The sequence below is a fragment of the Eptesicus fuscus genome, chromosome 12, assembly GCF_027574615.1.
Source record: "Eptesicus fuscus isolate TK198812 chromosome 12, DD_ASM_mEF_20220401, whole genome shotgun sequence".
NCBI classification, from domain to species: Eukaryota; Metazoa; Chordata; class Mammalia; order Chiroptera; family Vespertilionidae; genus Eptesicus; species Eptesicus fuscus.
In genome coordinates, this window is record NC_072484.1 from 22,369,130 (window position 1) to 22,392,153 (window position 23,024).

General features: G+C 38.2%; 1 protein-coding gene across 2 annotated transcripts in view; it reads right to left on the reverse strand.

Annotated features, from left to right (window-relative positions):
- Positions 1-1,203: 1,203 nt before the first annotated feature.
- BTBD3 (BTB domain containing 3) overlaps positions 1,204-23,024 on the reverse strand; it is a 35,385-nt gene continuing 13,564 nt past the window's right edge. The window contains exons 2-5 of one of the 2 annotated variants that reach the window (XM_008141097.3): positions 10,270-10,564; positions 9,685-9,775; positions 9,002-9,120; positions 1,204-5,209 (exon numbers count right to left, since the gene is read on the reverse strand). In XM_008141097.3, the coding sequence (XP_008139319.1) occupies positions 4,177-5,209; positions 9,002-9,120; positions 9,685-9,775; positions 10,270-10,412 (1,386 nt within the window). In that variant the 5' untranslated portion in view covers positions 10,413-10,564 and the 3' untranslated portion in view covers positions 1,204-4,176. Of the gene's footprint in view, positions 5,210-9,001; positions 9,121-9,684; positions 9,776-10,269; positions 10,987-23,024 lie in introns of those variants that run through there. The other variant, XM_008141093.3, reaches the window with a different exon arrangement.

A 23,024-nucleotide genomic window follows, 5' to 3' on the forward strand; every position in this document is an offset into this window, starting at 1 on the left:
AAAAGAAAATGTGCCCTAGTTTTAGTTTTGTGAGATGATATATTCTAAAAAGTGGAGGACAACAGGAAGTGTTGAGCGTAGGGAGTAGCTGGTCAATAAATATAAATGGCTCAGAAAAAAAGGTTGAAACCTAAGAATTAGAAATCAAGTGTAGTCATCTTCTACTGAAGCATCTCAAAGGCAGGCAAAGCCCTACTCTACCACTCATGATAACCGCAGGTTTTCAGGGCCACTTGCTCTTATTTTGGCCTCTAAGTTTCATACTATTTAGTTCACCAGCGATGTTTTCCTCCTTTCTGTCTTTCCCCCTCCCATGTAAGTCTATGACTTTTGTAGGCTTGCCATAGAGTTAACTGACATGTAGATCCTGAGTGCCAACAACGGAGGAAGATAATTTTCAACTGTTTTGGGATTTGGAAAACAAACATCTGTGGATTAAGTTTAAATAGCAATAGAGAAGAGAGAATGGCTAAGATTTTCCTGGATTAAAGATCTTTCCAATTCAGGCTGTATCTGTAATTAAGCTGATGAGAATGTGTACCTCTAGTTCCCTTACACTTGGAAAAGATCCCAAAAGTCCTTTGAGCAGGTATGCCATAGCAACTGAAGTGATTGGCAAATATACAAGATTTCACAATACATTCTAGTATGAAAGCAACATAGAAATAATATATGTACATGTGTATATAATTATGTATAAATGTGTGCATATTAATGTACTTGGAAAGGGGAAATATAAAACTAATTGAGCACATAAAATTATATTCAATATTCTCATATGACTTTTAAAAAAAATTCCTAAACTTGAACTATTATAACCCGGCAGCAACAAGCAGCACTGATCACATCCAAAGCTGTAAAGCAGTATTACCCCCTTAGTACAGTCAGATTCACAGATATTTGAGCAACTATAGTATCAGAATGTCAGCCTATCCCAAATTCCATCAGGGGAATATAAATGTATCCATTGACTCCCTCTCATTAACTTAAGAGTCAGGCTTTGAACAATGCAACTGATTAACATATGAATTGTTCTCTTATGCTTTAGCTTCAAATTTTTACTTCTTTAGGGATCAGAGATATCTTAGCAAACAAATGCTCCTGACAAACCATCTCTGTACAATGCAGTGGTACCAAGAGTGCCAGAATGAAATTATTTTACTATTTCAAGGAACCTGCAAAAAATGCTAAGGAAAACAAATCTATGAATCAGTTTTATTTTTATTTGCATTTAACATGATTATACACATTCATGTGTCTAACAAGATCTGCACTGTTACATTAAAAATACAGTACAATAACATTCAACATGAGGTACTTCATATTTATATATTTTCCTTCATAAATAATGCTGTAAGCTACTAAATTCAAGCACTCTGATGCACAAATGGCTAGTGACTTGAATTAGTCAAGCTTATTTCAACACTTAAAAAACAAAAAAGACAGTTCAGTGCAATAATTATATAGAAATGAGACCATTTACTTAAATACTATATTAAGATATGCTTAAAGAATGTTACATTAGAGCTGCTAGCCTAGTTCCCCATTATCCCCAGTATGAATAACAGCAAAGACTGCCAGGTACATTGGAAAAAGCATTTACAGAATATTTTAATAAAATTGTGTTTATACACTAGAGTTGCCTGCCTTGTCAGAACAATAGTTTCTACTTTTAAAAGCTACAAAATTTAAGATTACCAAAGAAAATAAAGCAAGCACATTAGCCTTCATTCCATGTTGCTCAAAATGCAGAAGGGAGACTAGGATTTAAAATTTATTCTAAATACAATTTTCAAATTTAACCCACAGCTCTCGTCACCAGCCAATCAGGTGGTAAGTGTGTCTTTTCTTTAAGTAACAGTAACGATCATACAATTAGTTTCTTCTGCACTCAGTGTACAGGATCTCATGGGGAGTTCACATGGAGGGCAGCTAGCTAACAGGAGCATGGACAGTGAGTGTTATGGAATGAACAATCTTCACTCTAAGGTTGTCACACCCACCTCACAATCTGATATGATGAACTTAGTAATAAACAAAGTTTCTTCTCCTCTGGCTTAAAAATGGGTGCCTTGTAATCAGGTATATATAGTCTACCAATTTGCACGGTAGCTATGAATTCCTGAAATGTTTAATAATAATTATTTAAAAAACCATTTGTACAAGTATTTTTTAAATTGAAAATGTATGTTCATTTCATAGATACTTTGCCAACACTACTATCTGTTATTTCTCTAGTAAGAAATAATTTTTAGATAATTTTGGAAAGTTGTCCTGGGAGTACTCATTTATAATCACCAGTAACAGCTTTTGGTCATCTATGCTAACAGACATAGGTAATGGCAAAGACAATTAAAACACTTCCCATGATCCAGTGTTTTCCTCCATCAGGAAAGCCGGCCAAAAGCAGCAAGCCCTTGTCTACAGGGGAAGAAGTGGCCCAGAAACACAGTGAATATGGTAAGGGCAGTCACTGACTGGGGCCTTGCTGGGGCCAGCAGGGGGAACATTTCTGTCCCACCTCTCACTGGCCAGGCAGGGAGGAGACAATTCCTGAGTCGGCAACAACCTGCATGCACATGGGTGCCCACGCACACACACCCACCCCAGGACTAACCCCTGGCTCCAGACAAGCCAGCTTCAGGCTCGCAGAGCAGGAGAAGGAGGTGGCCAGGGACCACACTCTGGGTGGCAAGGGAAGCCATCTCAGGATCACACTGAGCAGAAAAGCTGCCCAGAAACACATAGATACTTCAACTGGAAGTGAACACACTGGACACTACCAGGGTCACGGGCACTCAACCATTACAAGCCATCACTGAAGGAGAATTTTTTGATAAGCTTTTCCCTCCTTTGTTTACATTACCCAGGGACAAATAAGAGAGCTGGATGTGATGATGATGATGCAGTGACTATTAGGCCTGATCAGGTGCATCGCTCCAGACCATTTTTTTAAAACCCTGCAGGAATATATTGGCACTTTAAGATGGCCAGAGGCCAGATTCTAGCATTCCAGGAACAAGACAGAATTATAATTAACTAAGAAGGTAGCATGTGATCAAAGTAAAACAGGGAAAGTATATTTTAGATTTAAAAAAAAAATCAATGAATGAAGGTATCACTATAGGAACATGTAGTGCTACAAAACTAATTGTTTTTCATTCATCTAAGGAATTGTTTGGTCCTCTTTTCATAAAAAAAGGGAATAGGAATATATACAATACGACCTGGAAAACAAGCAAATGGTAGGGATCAGAAGCTAAGTGGGGAGAAAAGTGTCTGACTTTTTCAAACTGTGCATTTTATTGTGCCATCAATTAATCCATTTGTAGTATGGGACTTTTTTAGGTTTCCTTTCTAAAATGTTCTAGTTTAAAATAATAGGCCTGCAACTCTTTTCTAATGACAAAACTTTATAATTTAGTTACTTCTAAAAAGTGTCTGTACTGCAATACTTTGCCTTCTAATCTATAGAGCAAATCTGCTTGTAGCAGAAGCCATGGTCTAAACAATCATCCAAATCCTTATTTTCACTCCCTACACTGACACTTCGCAGTGTTTAATATGTAACAATCTTATGAATGTAGGATTTAAGAAAAAGCCATTCCCAGAAGTAAAATATTTAAAAGGAAAATAAAATAAGAGCTAAACATGATTACTGTCTACTTTCTAAATTATTACTTATTATGAAACAAAACTTCTTTCAAAATTGTACACTGAGGTTTATCTGTTTCTTTTTTTTTTGGGGGGGGGCGGGGTGTTCTGTTTAAAAATAACTCTTGTCATTATTATTTTAGACTATTTACTTCTATTTGTCAAAATAAAGCCCTGAAGGAAATTTGAGGTGATTAAAAAATTTTCTTAATAGGGACAACACTGGGAGGTCAATGGGGCAGTTGGAAAAGAGCACACATTCTCCCCAGCTGCACAGACAAATGCAATTCTAAAAACCACAAAGCCCTAATAAGAACTTGGCTCTTTGAAGCATAGAGTTAAAAGCCGAATGCTGCATTTTTGCCTGTACATAATTAAAAGGTTGAAAGAAATTAGAAACTGCCTACAGCTTCATTCATTACAAATTACCTGCGCAGATCATATATCTGCAGATGAGCTAAGCATCAAGCAAGTAGGAACCAGATGTGCACCTCAGAGCCCACTCTGCTTCAGGAGGTGTTTTCAAGCATAGAATATAAGTTCAGGAATCTGCCCTCCCTGTACCCCAGTGCCATTGGTGCTATCTGAGGAGCACTGAAACTGGACAGTCACTTTGCCACACTGAACCTCTGTCATGCCTTCCTGTCCGAAGTAGCTGAGTTCATTGCCGTCCAGTATCACGCTGGCTGTGTAGAAGGTGTCTGGCTCAATCTGCACCGGATACTCAAACCACACAGGGAAGGTATTGCTGGAGCCATCCGAGAAGTACTTGCTCAAGTTCTGCCCCAGGACAACGCCCTGCCGTTTGAGTTCGATCTTGGCACTGTACTCCGCAGAGCCACAGCTGGAGCCATACAGCCCAAAGCCCGCGATGAACACTCTCTTATCCACTGCAAACTGGATGCTGTCACAGCGGCCCCGATAGCGCCACTGGTTGCTCCGATAAGCACAGGACTGGAAACGGTGACAGCGCTGGGGGACAAGGCCCTTGCGGGCTTTACTCACAAACTGCAGCTCGGGCTTTTTGGCCGCAGTGTACCAGAGGAAGATATCATTGGTCTCATTGAGAGTTAGAACTCCGGACTGTGCAGCACCATTTGCAAAATCATCCAGAGCCATTGTAGGTATTCGGATCAAGTAAAGTGCCTTTCCGAGGACCTTGCGTTTATTTTCAATGCTCAGAGCTAGATCTTGCCTCTGGCATTCTACTTCAGCCCAGTTGAGAGCTGCCTCAAAAACGACGATTTCTTTGGCATTCAGAGTTTCCCTGCGGAGGATACTTTCCAGTGTCTGGAAGTCGATGTCGCAGAATCCCTCAGACTTAAGAGCTAGCTCAGCCTGGGCGTCGATCACCTCCCAGCAACGCTGGGTCAGGTCTGGCTCCTCGAACAAGCAGCTCTGGGAGAGGAGCACACAGGCGTTCTTGGCACTCAGGCTGGTCTCCAGGAAATTAACACAGGCTCTGGCAAGGTGAGGGACAATGTACTTTTTGGCAGCATAAAGAGTAGCCAGCACCGTGTCAGCAGCCAAGTCAATTTCATCACAATAGATATATCTGAAAGAAAAAAGTACAAGCACGTAAATGGAATTTTCACAAAATGAGTGTGTCCAGCAACAAAAGATGCAACTACTTTCAAGCTAGTTCAAAAAAAGTCATCTTAGGTGACAAAAAATGATCAGGGATTAAAAAAAACATCTGAAATATATTCTTAATTTAATATCTCAACTTAGTTTACATAATTAAAGATATTAACTTTATGTTATCATTCTAGCCTCTATGCATTTAATAAAAAAAAAATAAAAGATACTATAATGACCTATCAGAGATAGTTAATACGAAAAAAACAGCAAAATTCTATTACATGTACTTTTTTATATTAAATAAAAAATAACTCCTCTCTGTTTTAGAAGCATTACATGTTTTACTTTACATTTTTTCTGAATATACAGATAGAAACAAATGCCTTTAATACTATAAAGTTAGCAATGTTTGCATCTTGATACTTCTAATTAAGTATTTCTTGGATTTCTCCTAAACACAAAATAAACCTGAGATTAAATAAGATACTTTTCGCCCTAATTGGTTTGGCTCAGTGGATAGTGTCGGGCTGCAGACTCAAGGGTCCCAGGTTTGATTCCGGTCAAGGGCATGTACCTTGGTTGCGGGCACATCCCCAGTAGGGGGTGTGCAGGAGGCAGCTGATTGATGTTTCTCTCTCATTGATGTTTAACTCTCTACTTTCCTCTCTGTAAAAAATCAATAAAATATATTTTAAAAAATAAAATATTTTTCAACTAGTTCCAAGTTCAATGGGTTATAAAATATGGACTCCAACGCTCTTTTCTAGTTACCTTTACATAGAATCTAATGCAGGCTTTGTAATGGGCTTCTTTTTTTTAAACTCTGAACTTCTTTGTTTTCTCCCACACATTCTTTCCACCTTCAGAATTAAATAATATATTTAATTAAAAGACAAAGTAAGAAAGCCTAAATATGCACTACTCCTGTGATTCTGTAATGCTTTGGGGGACACTGCAGTCTCCTACAATGGTATGTAAAGGCAGAAATCATATGCTTCTTTTAGATTGCTATGGTTCACCAAGTGAGTCAGAGAGAACTACATATGGGTGAAAAATACCTGCTGATGATACTTCATTTTTAAATCTTTCTAGCTAATTTACACATACAACGATGGCAATGGCAATAAGAAAAATGTCCACAATCACAAATGAAACAGGCATTTTTGATCGCAGAAAGCTCCTTCTCTTCTCTGATAGGCTAAGCCATCTACCACTGGCAAGACCTCCTGACAAAACTCCTGCAGCTTACAGATGCTGTAGCCAGAAAACCAGGACCTTGGGGAGGCTTCTGAAGCAGAGTCAGAACTCTGGCTCTTACCCTGAGAAGTCTTCCCTTTTCCTTGACAACCCATTGCAGGAATACTAGCTACTCACCCAACATGCAGGCATGAGGAAAACCTGGCTGCCTCTGTCCCTGGAACAACGCGGTACTGATAACTACAGCATGACAGCAAATGGCATCTTACTACGTCTCTGATTTTTACCACTTTACGTGGACAGCCTGTCTAATTTTAAAAAGCTACACTGAGATATATTCTAGGCAATCGATTTATGAGAAAAGATGCTTGTCAATTGACCAATCAAATTACTTAGGTGAAATGTAACTCTGAGATGCTCACTCATGTTTCCTAATTGTGTATATATCTAGAATGATACAACACTCTACCTCCACTGTAGTAAAGTCAAAATGCTGAACCAGCAGCATTCCCCTCTGCAAAAGATAATATACAAAGCTGGCTTGACTTGTGAAAATAAAGAGAATCTTGCAAGTAAAATTGGTTCCTATACTTATATCTCTAAAAGATTACAAAGCAGTTAGTTAAAAAGGGGTAGATTAGCCGAAACCGGTTTGGCTCAGTGGATAGAGCGTCGGCCTGCGGACTGAAGGGTCCCAGGTTCGATTCCGGTCAAGGGCATGTACCTTGGTTGCGGGCACATCCCCAGTGGGGGGTGTGCAAGAGGCAGCTGATCGATGTTTCTCTCTCATCGATGTTTCTAACTATCCCTCTCTCTTCCTCTCTGTGAAAAATCAATAAAATATATTAAAAAAAAAAAAGGGGGGGGGGTAGATTAGTTTACATTTTGGTACTTCACATGCTCACTTGCCTTTAACTTCCCTACCTTCCACTGTGAAAGTTTAAGTCAGCAGCAATTAGATTTCAAAACTATAATGCAAATAAATAATTAAATTATTTTTAAGTTCTAGAATTGTAACAGTAAACTGCTTGGCCTCTCTGACTATCGTGTTCAAGCCTACTTTGTTCCCATGGCCTTTAGGTTAACGGCTTCTGCTTAGTCTTGCATACAGACATGCTACTCATTAGAGCAATTCTGCTTGTGACTTTAGTTGGGCAAAAACAGCCTCTTACCAGAGACTGCCTCTCCCAAGGAGATGAAGGGTATACAGAAACAATATTTACCACAGATTTGCAGGAACCTAACCTTATGACCAGACTCACATCAACTAGAGTCAACAGACTAAGAACTAAGAAGTTTCCCAATCTTTCTTGAACCCCTGCTGGTGCCCAGATGTCTAAGTCATCAATCACCTCTTGCCTCTCCTATTTCCCTCTTCCCTAGAAATAAAAGAAGCCCGAATTCTGTACTTTTTTAAAATGGTTCTTTAGGACGTTAGCCTGACATCTTCTTGGCTTTCTGAATGAAGTCGCTGTCTTTGCCCCAACTCCTTGTCACTTAACTCACCTGGCTGTCATGCACTGAGCTGGGACTCGGTTAGAAAATTAACTATACTACTTATTTTTTACTAGGTCAGCAGACAATAAATAGCAACATTTTAACCATTTGTGGGATTATTGTCCAACTTGTTGACCCACTTGAATAATTTTTTTCAACAAACATTGTATTTATTCTAGTGAGCTGAAATTCCTATAGCAGCTGATAACTTTGAACTCCAATATACCTGGTGTGCTAGAGTAAGTATTTAACAACAAATTATATAAATATGATTTATAATATAATTGCTTTTTAGTAACATGGTAGGTTATAACTGCCTAGCACCAGTACATGTAAAGACGTGGATTCTATTTATCTCAGTAACATGTACTGGATTCTCAAACACCCACCCATGAGATATAAAACTATTTTTAATTAATATATACCTTATAGCTTTATATTGCTATATTACCAATTAAAGTTATTCTGTATATATAGAGAACTATAGAAAACTACTCATATCTCTCAAAAATTTCTCCTCTACTATCACATTCAAGCACTTCTTATCCTTGAGAAAGGGTATCTGATTTTATGTAAGAGTATACGGATGTGTATGTGCAAATATCAGATAATAAGTTTTACATTTGCTGGTAGGTAACAATAAGTCCTAAAAAACGGAGGAATCTCTTAACTGGTGGAGTTAAACAAGGTATATATTTCCAGAATTGTGAAGCAAAAATGTAATTTGCCTTTAAAGAGTTCTTCACACACAATGCTTTTAGAAAGGACATCCTCTATTAGATAATGCCTATGCCAGAACGTTATTTTTCCTTAATTCTAAGTTGTTAAAAATCAAATCACAAGCCACTTGCCCCCAAATCCCGTGCTATGGTGTGATTATAAATGACTGCATCATTCCTCGTTTTCCAATGAAAGATGCAGTTTTCTCCAAAAACATTTACAAGGTAAGCAGCACCCTCTTTCTTCATCAGTCTCCCTTTTCTGTTACACAGAACTTAAATTTAACTGTGAAACCAGCAGAGTACAAATACAGCATAAACAAACTCTTTCCAAACATACGAATGATGCTTACTTCAGCATTGCGAGAAAAGCAGCAGGTTCGACATCTGGTATACGGATTTCATCTTTGTCCTCAGCAAGTTCTCCGTAAAACATTGCATGGAACACAGAGCTCCCAACAGCTAAGACGTACTGCGGAGAAAGGGAAGTCTTATTTCATGCTCTATATTGGAACATTTTCAGCAAATCAGCCCAGAAGACAGCTCTAAGCAATCGGGTTCAGTGGACACGGAGCACCTCTACCTGCTCTTCTGTCAAAGCCGGGGTACGGTGCGCCTTGCTGTGACAGTGTAAGATAGATGTTCATGCAAATCAGTCTCTATGCTGCTAATTATCTCAAGGCTTTAACAGATTAATGCACAAGTTCCCTCATTACAAAATAAATACAAGAAAAGCTTATCTGACTGACTTCTAGGGGGAAGAGCAAACGTATGACTTTCCTAACCTGTCACAACAAGTCCCCATGACTGGAGAGTTAAAGGGCATGTTTTTGTGCGCGCTATAAAGCAGGGTAAAAGGAACAAAGAAAAAAATTAAGCGTGGCCGAAGCCCTTTGGAGAGGCTGGGCTTTCACAGTGATGGGGTGAAACATGCACTGCCTGCCAGCAGCAAGCTGCCCACCCCAATCCCAGGCTGGCAGACAGGGTCCCTCTTTGTGAATCTCAGGACTAAACTGGTAATGCAGCTGTTGCTTACTTTGTGTCCTGGCAACCGCTGAGTCCCACCTGGTGGCCCAACCACAAAATGTACATCTGCCATCAAATCATTATTGAACATCACCGCATTTCTATAAACAGAAGCAATTCATTAATTCACACAGCCAGCATTTTTAATATCCCCTCCCCAATGTACAAAACACACAAAAGATTCGCAAGCTAAGCAACAATTTAAAAAGTTCAGGGTAAAACTACAAATAAAGGTTCCAACTAAACAACTGTGTTTGTAATCATTGCAAGCGCATGGGAAGTAACTGAAGTTAAAAAAAAAAAAAAAGTTATCCAAACTTTTCATCAGACTGAGGCTAAATAAAAGGTTTCTGTTTTCTGTGGCCCACAGACATACCCCTGTCACTTAAATGTTACAGCTTGCAAAAACATTTTTATCTAAGAGGAAAACAGCTGTACTGTTTTGGAAAAGGCACAAGGCAGTTTTCCATTACCAATAAAGCTGCTGGGAAAAGAGGAAACACAGATTTATGTTAAAATACAGTATGGGTTGTGCAAAAGCAGAAACTTCAGCACAGGAAAACTTTTAAAGTAAATATGCGGGCCCGGCACTTACCTTTCCCTGATGGTAGGATAAAGACCCTGCCAATTCGGGGCCGGAATAAGGTTGTTGTTACTGAGGTTCTGCTGGTGGTACTGCTGGACAGTGGTGCTGCTGGAGTTGGCTGGCTTTTTGCGGGGAAATATATCAGCAGCCATCTTCTTCTTTTTAGTCTTCAAGGTAATTATTTCATAACAAACTGGAGACAACTTGCTGATGCTGCTGCTGCTGCTGCTGCTGCTGCTGCTACTGCTGCTACTGCTGGTATTTGTTTTCTTCGAGCTCTTCTTGGACCTGTTCTTTACCGTCTCTGGAAGCATCAAGAAGAAGGTGAGACATTTCATGTTCTTTTCCTTGTCATCTACCATGAGTACAGGATGTCTCTTTAGAGTTAGATATCCCGAGATGGTACGAACATCAAGGAAAGGAGGCTGGCATGAGCTAAGACGTTCACAGAAACCAACAAGCTGATATTTTGCTTCTTTTCTTAGCCAGGCAAGGTGACCTTTTCACTATGTTGAATAGTAACTGGCTTTAAGTTTTATCCAGTACTGGGTCTGTTAAATACATGCCCGTCATGATTCCTGTTTCTCTTACTTGCTCATAAAAATAACCGAGTTTCCTGGATCACCTGAAACTGCTACAGTGAGCGAAGATGACAGGCAGAGAGCCTCAGCACTTGTTTTCTGAATTAGGTTAGCAAGACGTGCTGGAGCCGTGCGAGTCTGTTCAGCCGGCTGAAGTTGTGTGGTGAATGGATCTGAGGAGAGTAGGTATTACAGCCCTGCAGATGGAGTCAGACAGCCAGTGCTCGGAGCCAATAGCTGAAGTCACCAATCATGATTGGACCAAGCAAAACAGTGACACCTATTGTAACGTGCACAGTTCTGGTATTAAAGGAACAGCAGTTGCATTCTCCGGTCTACTGTATTACTACATATTTAAATAAGACAAGCAATCCATGAAATACATTTGAACACAGGAAGAGTTTGTGCTCACAGATTTCTCTTCAGTAGATGTAGATTTTTATTTCCCCAGTTAAACAAACAGGATCTATTAACAAAGGGTAGGGATTCATGTCTACTCTATATCACTAGTAAAATCTTTATCCGGCAGCATTTAGTTTCAAATACTTCAAACGAAATTCTCCATTCTACCAGCTACAAAGAATTATTAACAGCAAAACCATACTAAACATACTTATCCGAACTTAGTGCAAAAAAATGTTATTTTTCTTTTTCCAGTCTCTGAATGTAAGTTATAGTGCAAAAGAGAGAGAGAGAGAGAGAGAGAGAGAGAGAGAGAGAGAGAGAGAGATGAGGTCATGTATTCATCTTACCTCCCAGTGTTTTCTAGCTCCTATAATGATTTTTGACAGGAGTCCCAGATCACAACATACTGTTAATTAGACTAAGATTATACCAGTAAGCTTAACAGCACTGAAGCACAGACAAATTCTAGATGCAAAAATAAGATTCAAGTGAGACAAATCTAAATCTGGTAATCAGTGTTTCAAGGTTGTAATTCACTACAGTGTGGTGATTGCAGGGGGGAGGGAGGTGGTGGAGGTGGAAGAAAATATAGGGGGGATAGATGGTAATGGGAAAAAATAAAGAAAAAAATAAAATGAAAATAAAGGGAGGAAAAGGATTATAATTAACTAAAAATATGTCAGATGGGGCCCTGTTCAGGGTTTCAAAATGCAACTGAAATACTATGGTTACATTTAGCCTTGTCATAATTTTTAAGAATATAACCCACAACTTCTAACACAAAACAAGTAACATGGCTATTCAACATGATAAATGTTCTGATGCCACCTGGTTAAAATGTAAACAGGTTCTCGCTACTTTGAATCAGAAGACTATAAACTACTATCTGTTTTTTATAGCCAATCCTCCAATAATGTCTAGCTTTAGTGGGTTAAGGAAAAACAAAAACACCTGCTGTAGGTTCCACACATGCTTATTATTTCCCAAAGGGGGACTAATGAGGAGATTTAATCTCCCTCCTATCCACTTGTCCCCAATGCAGCAGCCATTTCTACCCCCCAAGTGAATGCACCCTTTATGGCCACATCCCTGCTGGCTGCACAACATTCATCTGAATAAGGAGTTCAGGACAGAGTGATGGTTCAACAAATGGGGGCCTCGATTGTTATTATGACTGATAATCTACCAACGATAACATACCAGAAATCAGACTTCAGATCCCTAGAACCCTAAGTCATTAATGGATCCAAGGAATATCCTCTTTACTATCATTGTTATTCTTAAAACTGTTAGCAAAGCCACTGCTACGTAAGAGAACCACAGTCTTTCTTTAGTAGGTTATTCATCCCCATTTTACACGGACACTAAAAAGCTGCTTATTTATTACGATTGTCATGTTTCCTACTACAGGGCTACCTACACTCACATACACAATTTCAAGTCACCTTCTAACACATTTTAACACACAATGTGTGTGTGTGTGTGTGAGAGAGAGAGAGAGAGAGAGAGAGAGAGAGAGAGAGAGAGACCTAGAAACTAGCTTTTCAAAGCATGAAAAAGAAACAAATGAGTTCCTATTTGAGCTAAGTGTTCAGGATATGATTTTTAAAAATCAAAGGATTTCTCTCTTGCTTAACTGCTACTAACTTTTTGACACCACCCTCCTAGGAAGCCACCACGACAGGGAACTGGTCCTTCTGACAGGTCAGAGACAGTAATCATTAGAATGGAAGGGAAACAAGCTCTTTGAGATTGATATAGTATTAACTGGCAGCTGGACAGTCAAAATAGAAAAATCATGAAAAGCAGACACGAGAACTTAGAAGACTCTGTGGCTGTTATTCATTTTGCATATAGTTCAACACTCTTTACTAAGAAAGCCTCCAACAAACGCTGCTCTTACACCAATCAAATAAAGAAAAATGTGCACACAGGCCAGTTAGGAAAGAAAATTATGTATTTTAGAAAATGTTCTTTCTGAAAATTAGAAAATTAAGTTTTGTGGAAAATCCCAAATCTGCAAGTTAGATGAAGTAGTGCTAATTCTGAAGCACCAAGAACAGTGCTGTGAAGAGGGGCCTTATTACTCATAGATGTGGGAACTGAGGAGCACCGTTGTTTACCAAGGTTTGGTCCTGGCTATAAAAAGTAATCCAATTAAAAAATAAGAATGGCATTTAAATTCTTGCAGCCACTTTGAAAAGCATGGAAATGTTAATAAAATCGAGACAATGGAAAACTTATGGAGAGCTATCTTTCCTTACCAAGGTCCTTGCTACTGAAATTAGGGCCCAAGGAGCAACAGCAGGAGCACTGTCTGCAGGCCTGTTGGAACCCAGATCTCAGCCAGATTCTACATTAGAATCTGCATTTATAAGACCCTTCAGGTGAGCTGTATGACACTGAAGTTTGAGAAAACCTTTTCTAGAAAACTAAGGAATGCTGCCCGGTCTACCCAATTATCCAGTATCAACCTCTGGCATTGCATTTTGCATTCAATTATCAAGTGAATGAAGAAATAATTCAAAATAATTTAATTTGGTTTGGACATGAAACTTAATAACCTTCATGTCTTATTCTGAAATTCTTCTGATTAAGCTCTAAATGTAAACATTCAGGGGTGTAAAGAAACAACTGAGAGTCCCCCCCACATTTTTCAATTCTCTGAAAAGAAACTCAAGCCCAGATTATCTTCAAGGACAAAAACAGACATGATTTTAGTGGGAAATAAAAGGATTAAAAAATACCAATTGTGAAACAGATGCTACTTGATATTTTTAAATAACCTACTTCACAATTTTATTTTAAAAAATTAATGTGGCACAGCAAAATTAGCAACCAAGTAATCTGGTTCAGCTCTAGCTCAGCCACTAAAAATTAAGGTAAGTGTGTGTTGGGGACTGGGGGGTCCTGAACAAATCATTTAGCCTTTAAGAGCCTCAGTTTCCTCGGCTACAAAACAAAGAAGTTCATCAAGAATAGATTAATATTTCTCAAACTTTACACTCAATTCACAGCAAGGCATGCATTTTATATTCAGACTTAGGGATACACACACACAAATGGAAAGGCAGTTCACAAAATTAACTCTTAACCTGTTACGATATACTCTGAAATTTTCTGTTTTATTCTTTTTTCTTTTCCTTTGAATGTTGGTCTCGGTTCATTCTATTGGTTTCATGAGCACAGGAGAATCTAAGTAACAATGGTCCAGATTATTTCTAAAGGTTTTTATGGTTTAACATCCCAGGGTCTTTTTCTATGAAGAATTTGGACTAGGGGCAATCAGGTAAGGAATAAGGCAAGACTGCATCAACTTCATGGAGTCCATGAAACCCCTCAGGTTGCATGCAAAATTGGGAGTGTTGTATTTATTTTTCTGGGGGGGAAAAAAAGCCATAGCTCTCATCTGTCTTTCAGAGTAATCCATGACCCAGAATACAAAAAAAAAAAAAAAAGTTATAAAGACATCTAAGATTGATTTGAATATACAAAATATTCATGTCACTTTATTCTCTGCTTTAATTTCTATAGTTTATCTCATTAAACACAAATTATGGCTTCTTAAATATAAATAGTTAAAGCCCCATTTATTAAATTTGTAACCCAGAAATACCACACACTGGATTGAAGGGTAATAAAAGATACCAGCCCTATTATCTATTGCCAAATCTCACCTCTAAAATTTATTTCCAACTAACATTGTATCACTTATTCCTACACCTCCTAAATTTCAAAGCTATTACGAGAGAGCCATGGTTAATCTGCTCTAATGAAGTAAATAGGTCAAGAAGCCCATCAATCTTTTATGAGAGTATTCTCAAAATACAACATGCTGATCATGCAGTGTATTAAGTGTTAGGTACACAATGGTGAGCAAATTAGGAACTAAGCTTAAAAGGTTATTAGCTAATAATAGTGTTTCAGATGATTTTTATAATTGCCAGAGTTCAATTACCTTTATCTCTTTTCAGTCAATTCCCAATAATAACAAAATTATCAATTTAAGATCATTAAATCATCCTCTTCATCACTGGCAGGTTTGCCCGACATCCTATCTTTATTTAGTAGAATCTGGTATGTTCAGTTTGGGGACTTGAGTGAGGTTTGGAACTAGTAAAAGGGACTACAGAAATCATTTCATGCAAGCCTGCCCCACAAATAAGGTAACTGGATGGCCACAGATTAAGACATTTGTGAAAAGTCCACAGTTAAGTAGTGGGACCATGTCAAGACTAGAATGCAGATTTCCTGACTGCTTGCCAATTTTGTCTGTTCCACTCACTCTAATGTTCACCCATAATAATTACCCTACATCTTTACATAATGCTTTATCTTCATATTTCTATTCTTCTTTAAAATAAAAGTATATGTGCAAAATTTATAGACATGAAAGTCATGAACATATCATACCCAACAGGAGGCACACTGTAGGAAGAAGGCTAGAAAGATACTTTCTGGAAAGAAATGGAGAGGAAGTGCAACAAGTAAGGACCATAAAAGCCCTCGACCATGAGCAAGCTTCTCAAAAACAGAGGAGGCTCTCCACGTAAAATGAAAGTTTGAAAACCAGCTATTCCCAGTTAACACCAACAAATCCTATGTTGACAATGCTTGCCGCTCTTGTTCAACCTGTTCTAAGTCTGGACTCTTTGTCTGGACTTGTATTTGGTTTACTATAAGACTCCTCCGCAGCTACAGCAGTGAGGTTAACCGAGGTTTAAACAAAGTAGTGTGGACTGAAGAAATAAAGTTATCACTCCCACAAATTATTAATAGAACATAACAGAGGAGAGAAATTGAACCTGATAAGTCATGATGGAATAATGTTTTGTTTTTTTGCTTCTTTTGTGCTTTAATACTGCATGAAAGTTATGCTTGTGATATGCTAGGTAAAAAGATATGTGACAAAATGTTGGCAGTCCCTAAAGATAGCAGCAGCTACAGGAAAAGACTGCATGCTTTCTAAATTTGAAAATAAATATGGAGTCGAGCACTGGCAGCATGGTATAGTGCAGTGGTCGGCTAACCGCAGCTCGCGAGCCACATGCAGCTCTTTGGCCCCTTGAGTGTGGCTCTTCCACAAAATACCACGTGCGGGCGCACATGTACAGTGTGACTGAAACTGCGTGGCCCATGCGCAGAAGTCGGTTTTCGGCCTGGGCGAGTCTATTTTGAAGAAGTGGCGTTAGAACACTCAAGGGGCCACAGAGCCGCATGTAGCTCGTGAGCCTCGGTTTGCCGACCACTGGTATAGTGAAAAAAGCAAGACCCAATAACAAGTTTCCTTACAGTTAGTTACTTAGTATCTGTGAGCCTCATTTTCTCATCTGCCAAATGGGGTAATTACACCCAGTTCATCCTTCCCTGGTTTATTTTGAAGGCAAGATTACATGTCTGTGAAAGTGCTTTAATAAAAGTTTAAAACATTCTGCAAAGGTAAGCTTTCACTATTATCAACAATCATACCCAAAGCAGGAAACATTTGTGATACAATCTTACGAAACAAAACAAAAAAAAACAATGATTAATCTGCCTTCTTGCCCTCGTAATCTTCCAGGCTTCATAGCTACTGACATTTCATCCCATTTCCAGGCTTGCTCCAGCCCCATCCAATGGCCAAACAGGTCCCGGGTCGCTTGGATTTGCAGGTGACGTTCAATAATCAAGATTCTTATTGTACATGGTGATCAGGTCCCACCCAATGCCTGAATCTGTACCTAGAACTCACACTCCAGGCTGTGTGTCTACTGGACTCCATTCAAACCTCCTTGAGATCACCTGTTGACAGATGTCCCGCTGTCCCCACCTCCACAGAGAGCCTGTAGTTGCAAATAGTCCATCTAGCCACTCAGCAGTGTCTACACTAACAGCTCAATTTGGCCTTCTCTCAACAATGACCCAGTTTGAATTCTAGCACCAAGGGCAATAACTAAGACAAGCATTTGACCAAGGCATACCTCAGTGCTGGCAGGAAGGATGGGCTCATGGGCAGGTTCACTAAGTCATTTCCTTTTTACCACATAGATCTCTAGTGAACCTTGAATTGTACCTTAAATTTGGAAAAAATGCCCAAAGGTAGAATGTGTCCTTCTTCAAAAGCAGGAATGATTCTTTTTAAAATTCCATATAGCATTTAACGTGATATTTGATTATTATAGCTGTGTCTGTGTGTACCTCTTCTGGAATACTCATCTAAATCCATCATTCTCTATCACATGTTAAATGGGGTGATCTTGAAAGGGAATACATAAAATTTATCATGAGATACTATAAACATACCTATTTAAAGGAATTCTTTTGCAAAGTTTAAGAAACACTAGTAAACAAGGTAATCAAAAAATTTTATATTCTCTAGAGCAGGGGTCCTCAAACTTTTTAAGCAGGGGGCCAGTTCACTGTCCCTCAGACCGTTGGAGGGCCGGACTATAGTTTAAAAAAAACTATGAACAAATTCCTATGCACACTATACTATCTTATTTTGAAGTAAAAAAAAAAAAAAAAAAACATGGCAAAAACACCCGCATGTGGCCCGCGGGCCATAGTTTGAGGACGCCTGCTCTAGAGGATCTCATAGTAAGTTCCCTGCTGTGTAAGTGTTGACTACATAATCTCTTATCTTCTCCAATTCTAGATTTCTAGAATTAAGGAATCTATATAATGTTTAGCAGAAATAGTAACTTATTTAAAATAGTTTTCTTTACATTTTAATACTATGATCATGACCAATACACAATTAAAACTATGTGCAAATATGTGCCATATTTATTGATTTAAAATCCCTCCCCCCATTTTTTTTTACATAGCTGAAATTGGGCTGCCTCTGAAATTAATGGCATCTCATGACTATAACTATTAGGCTTTTTTTTTTTCTTTTTTGTTGGTACATAAAATAATGGCATGTCTTACAACTGATGGCACCTCACAGACAGTGAAATATTTAATTCAAGAGATAGAAAGGACTCTCTTCCTTAGGTTGGTTAATTATTCCTCTAACCAGGAAAGAGGATGGCTCAGAATTCCAACTGAACTGCATTAGAATAATTGAGCTTTCATCAAGTAGTCATTTAATAAAGTACATAATCACAATTCTCAATTGAGACTGCTACTATGACAACCAATGATATGGTAGAAAATCTAGAAGAAAATTCCAAAATGAGAATTACCATTGCCAGGACTGGTAAGAGTTCCAGCATTAATACAATGCATTTCTAGTATTTTCTCATGGCACACAACTATGCATGTACAAAATCTGACTAATGAAAGCCTATTAACTCTCTGGGTAATATTGCTAAAGATATTTTATCAATCAATCAAAGGTTTATTAACTTGTAGCAACATTATACATAGGTTAAACCTGGAGCTAAATGATTCCTTAGAAATTATTGTTTTCAAACAAATAGAATGTACATTAAAATGTTAGCTTAAGAGGGGGAAATGTTGTAAGGATTATTATATATATGATTTTCTCCTGAAAACAATTTGCCCAAAGAAAAGTAAAATCAGGCCTCAGGAGGTCTCTTCTGAGAAAGCCTGAAGGGAGACTGTTCTCATCCAAAAGGGGACACTGTTCTATTGGAAATGCCTGAACAGAACAACTTTGCCCAACAATTGCTGTGGCTTTCTCCTGGTTGTTTGTTGACATTAGTTCATGGGGAAATAATGTGTTTTAGCCAAAGAAAATTGTTTTCATAAATATTTTTTACTTTGGAGATTTTTTTTTCTGATATTAGGAGGTAATAACCAAAAACATTTCTACAATAAGATCATTAATATCCAAAACTCCTCTTCACTTACATACTTAACTAAAGAATGTATTGCTTTATCTGAGAAAGGCACCCTTTTCCAATGAGCACACAGAATGGGAAGAAAAAATCCAGACAACTCTCAAACCACCAGATATGCTATATCAATCCTGATTATTAATGGGGTGTCACAGACCAATTTCCCCAACATCCACAACTCTTGGTGAAAGAGCTCTACAAGATAAAAATATATATCCCTAAATATAAGTTGTCTAAATGTGTGTTGTTCTCTTAGACACTCCTTAGCAATAAATACTATTCTCCTATCATATAATTTAGTCCCACCCCCTAAAACACCTGAAGTTATGACATAAATTATTATTATTTTTAATGTAGTCTTTCTTTTTTCATTTGTTTCTTTCTAGAAAAGTCTTTTTATTTTTATTGATTTTAGAGAGAAGAAGGTGGAAAGAGAGAGAAGCATGATGTAACAAAAAAGCACTGATCCACTGCCTCCTGCACGCATCCCAAACTGGGATTAAACCCACAACCTCTTGGTATAGGGAACGACACTCCAACCAACTGAGCCCCACCAGACAGGGCATGACATAAATTATTTTAGATATAAAATTTTTATCACTATAGAATGAACAAAATAGGTTTGGAAAAAGCAAGGTCAGGGGAAAAAAAAAACTTTCATTTCTTATTTTAGCAAAACTACATAGAAAAGATCAGTTACCAATTTTGTGATTTGACCACTATTATACATATGTGTATAAAAAAAAGCCTCAATTAATTACTATTTAATGAAATACCTTCCCTTACTTTTATAATGTATGGGACTAGAATATGGTTATTTTAAGCAAACAATATAAGATCTAAAAACGAGATCTGCTACAGCGAGAAAAAATGTACTATAAGAAAACACAAGCAAATGAAGTTATAGGCACCTTTATATCCAATTTCTAACATCTTTGTCTGAAGTTGAAAACCATCAAATGAAAATGAAAAAGGCACATGCATTTATTTCTAAACCTAGTTACAAAAATATTGGCTAACAAAAAAATTCAACTAGAACTAAAAGCCAGTGACAGAGGGTTATTATAGAAACCAGCTTCTGGCAAAAATTCAAAGTAAAATATGTTCTAAGTCTAAATTAAAAAGTGTTTTATGCTACTTTTAATTAGCTTTAAAGTATATAATTCCCCATGACTGTTGTGAAAGACACAATATAAAGACACATTGCCCTGTAAATGTTGGCCTAACCTTAACAATATCAACACCAAGTAACATGCAGAGACTGCCTCCATTTGCTGCAGAAAATAATTTGGCACTGATTAGTACTCCCTTGTTACTTCCAACTCTCATGCTGGTGTAACTGGGATGAAAGTTGAGGGGCTTCTATACTTAGCTTCACTGAATGTGTCAGAACTAAGAAAATAAGGTATTTCAAATAAAAATTCAATTCTAACAATATATTCAGCAAGTCTTCTTTTTAATTAAAAGCTACTATATAAGTAGGTCAGTACTTGAACTGCCCAGAGGTACAGAATAAAATACTTTAATTGCTCATAAAATAATGTTAAAAGAAGTCTCACTTAGAAAGTCAAGACTATTCATGGAAATAAGTTCTTAAATTTGGGTTTCCCCCATCTTTGCATCATATAATAAACAATAGGTACACAGTTTTTACATGTGTATGTACTTTAACTATAATGAGCAGAATAAAAACATTCAAGTCAAAATATATTTTCAGCCCAGCCAGGGTGGCTCAGTGACTGAGGGTTGACCTATGAACCAGAAAGGCATAGTTCGATTCCTGGTCAGGGCACATGCCCAGGTGTGGGCTTGATCCCCAGGAGGGGGGTGCAGGAGGCAGCCAGCCAATCAATGAGTCTCTCTCATCATTGATGTTTCTCTCTCCCTCTCCCTTCCTCTCTCTGAAATCAATTAGTGTGTGTGTGTGTGTGTGTGTGTGTGTGTGTGTGTGTGTGTGTTTTGTCAAAAAGTGGCAACTTGACTTAGTATTTATTTTAATAACATACAGAGAAGCAACCATTTCATCATAGTTATGAACTACATGCACTCATACAAGATCCACTGTAATGATGATGGGTGGAACAAGGCCAAGGAAGAACAGATAGTCTCTGAAAATGGTGATCAATATATAAGGATTTTTTGCTAGCCAGCAGTAAGGATGCCATCACTAAATCCACTAAAGAAGTTCATATGGGAGACCTGGTTGATGTCAGTTTTCTTAAGGTAATACTCTTTCATAAAATTTAAAACAAGAAGAAAATGAAAAGGGATATTTATTAAGGGGCATGTGGTCAAGTCTTAACCAGCTACTTACTCTATGATGCTCTTCCCAGAGGTTACCATGTTAGTTGAGGATGGGTCTATCAGAAGATTGCCAGGACTGTAGACCAAGCATCTGCCCAGGAGGAGAAGAAATTCTGCTTCACCTTTCTCAGTGAGAGGAAGACACATGGCTTGCGGTGCATTTTGGACCTCCATGATCTGGATCTAAGCTCTTTGCCGCTCTAGTCCTCTTCATTCGCTCACAGTGCAAACAAGGCTACAGTTGACCCTTGTACTGCACAGGTTTGAAAAATGTGGGTCCCTTTTATGTGGATTGTTTTCAATAATTACTGTAAATTACTTTTTCTTTCTTAAGATTTTCTTAATAACATTTTCTTTTCTCTACCTTACTTTATTGTAAAAATACAGTTTATAACACATTTAACATACATTTACTAATTGACTGTTATTGGAAAGTCTTCCAGTCAACAGTAGTTAAGGTTTTGGGAATTCAAAGGTGATACCCAGATTTTCAGCTGCACAGGGAACAGGTGCCCAGCACCCATGTTGTTCAAAGGTCAATTATATTCCAATACTGTGAATGAGTCCACTGCTCCTGCTATCCTCACTGCCCCTTTCCCCTACAACTCTTACCTATCAGAAGCCTATGCATCCTTCACAGTGCATTCCAGACACCTCAAGGAAGGTTTCCCTGCACTTCTAGACTTCTTGCAGCACTTTATCACATTTCATCTTGCCTAATGTTGTCTGATCCATTAGACTGATTTCTCTGAGGGCTGCATCTCCCAACAAGAGCTAACAGCACCACACCCACATCTGGCTTTCAATCAATAAGAAACAGGAAGGATAAAGTTCAACACTGCCAAGTCTATCTAGAACCCTAGATTGCATTTGTGGAATACAACTTGTCCTGGGTTAAAATGGTCTGCAAATAAGGTCTATGATGTTTTTAGCTGTCTGAGATATAGGCCTAAACAAGGTACAGTAGTAACGAATCTAGACATCTATTAAATGTGTCCCGAGGCTCTCCTGAACATGTCTAAACACAAATGTGGTTTTATAATATTGCACTCAACTTGCAGCTAGGCCAACTGAAAGTACTAAAGCAGGACTTAAGCAAGTCTCCACATGTACTGAAAGCAAGGCTTTGCTTCATTAGAAGTCTAAAATTTAATGTAATATACTCACATATTCAAAGAGAAGTGTGGGTCAACCAGGAGTAAAAGACTCCATTACTAGGACAAAGCTGCCTTTATCAACTAGTCTCAATGCATGGTCTGGCATATTTATTTATAGCACCAGTAGAGAATTTTAGTGACTTAATGAACTGGAAAGGATAATAAATGCTCAGCAATTCATGTAAAAGGAGGAAAGCAGTCATATGAATAATCTAAAAAATGGATAATTAAAGAGACTTTAATATGTGGCTTTGAAATATATTTTGTCTGTATTTAACATTGAATGGATGAATTCCCACTACATTAGACACCCGCCTCTTCAAACAAAGCAATAAAACAGGCTTTGTGTACAGGGCTGAATATGTGAACAGTCTAGAAACTCACACCTACACCGCAAACAAGCCCCACTGCTAGGGATGGGCAATGTCGCATTTCCAATTATTGCAGAGCACAGTGCAAGTAGCCAAGCGCGCTCACACGTGTGTGTCTCCAGGTCATGCTTTACTAAGAACCAGTGTTAAGTTTTTTCCCCT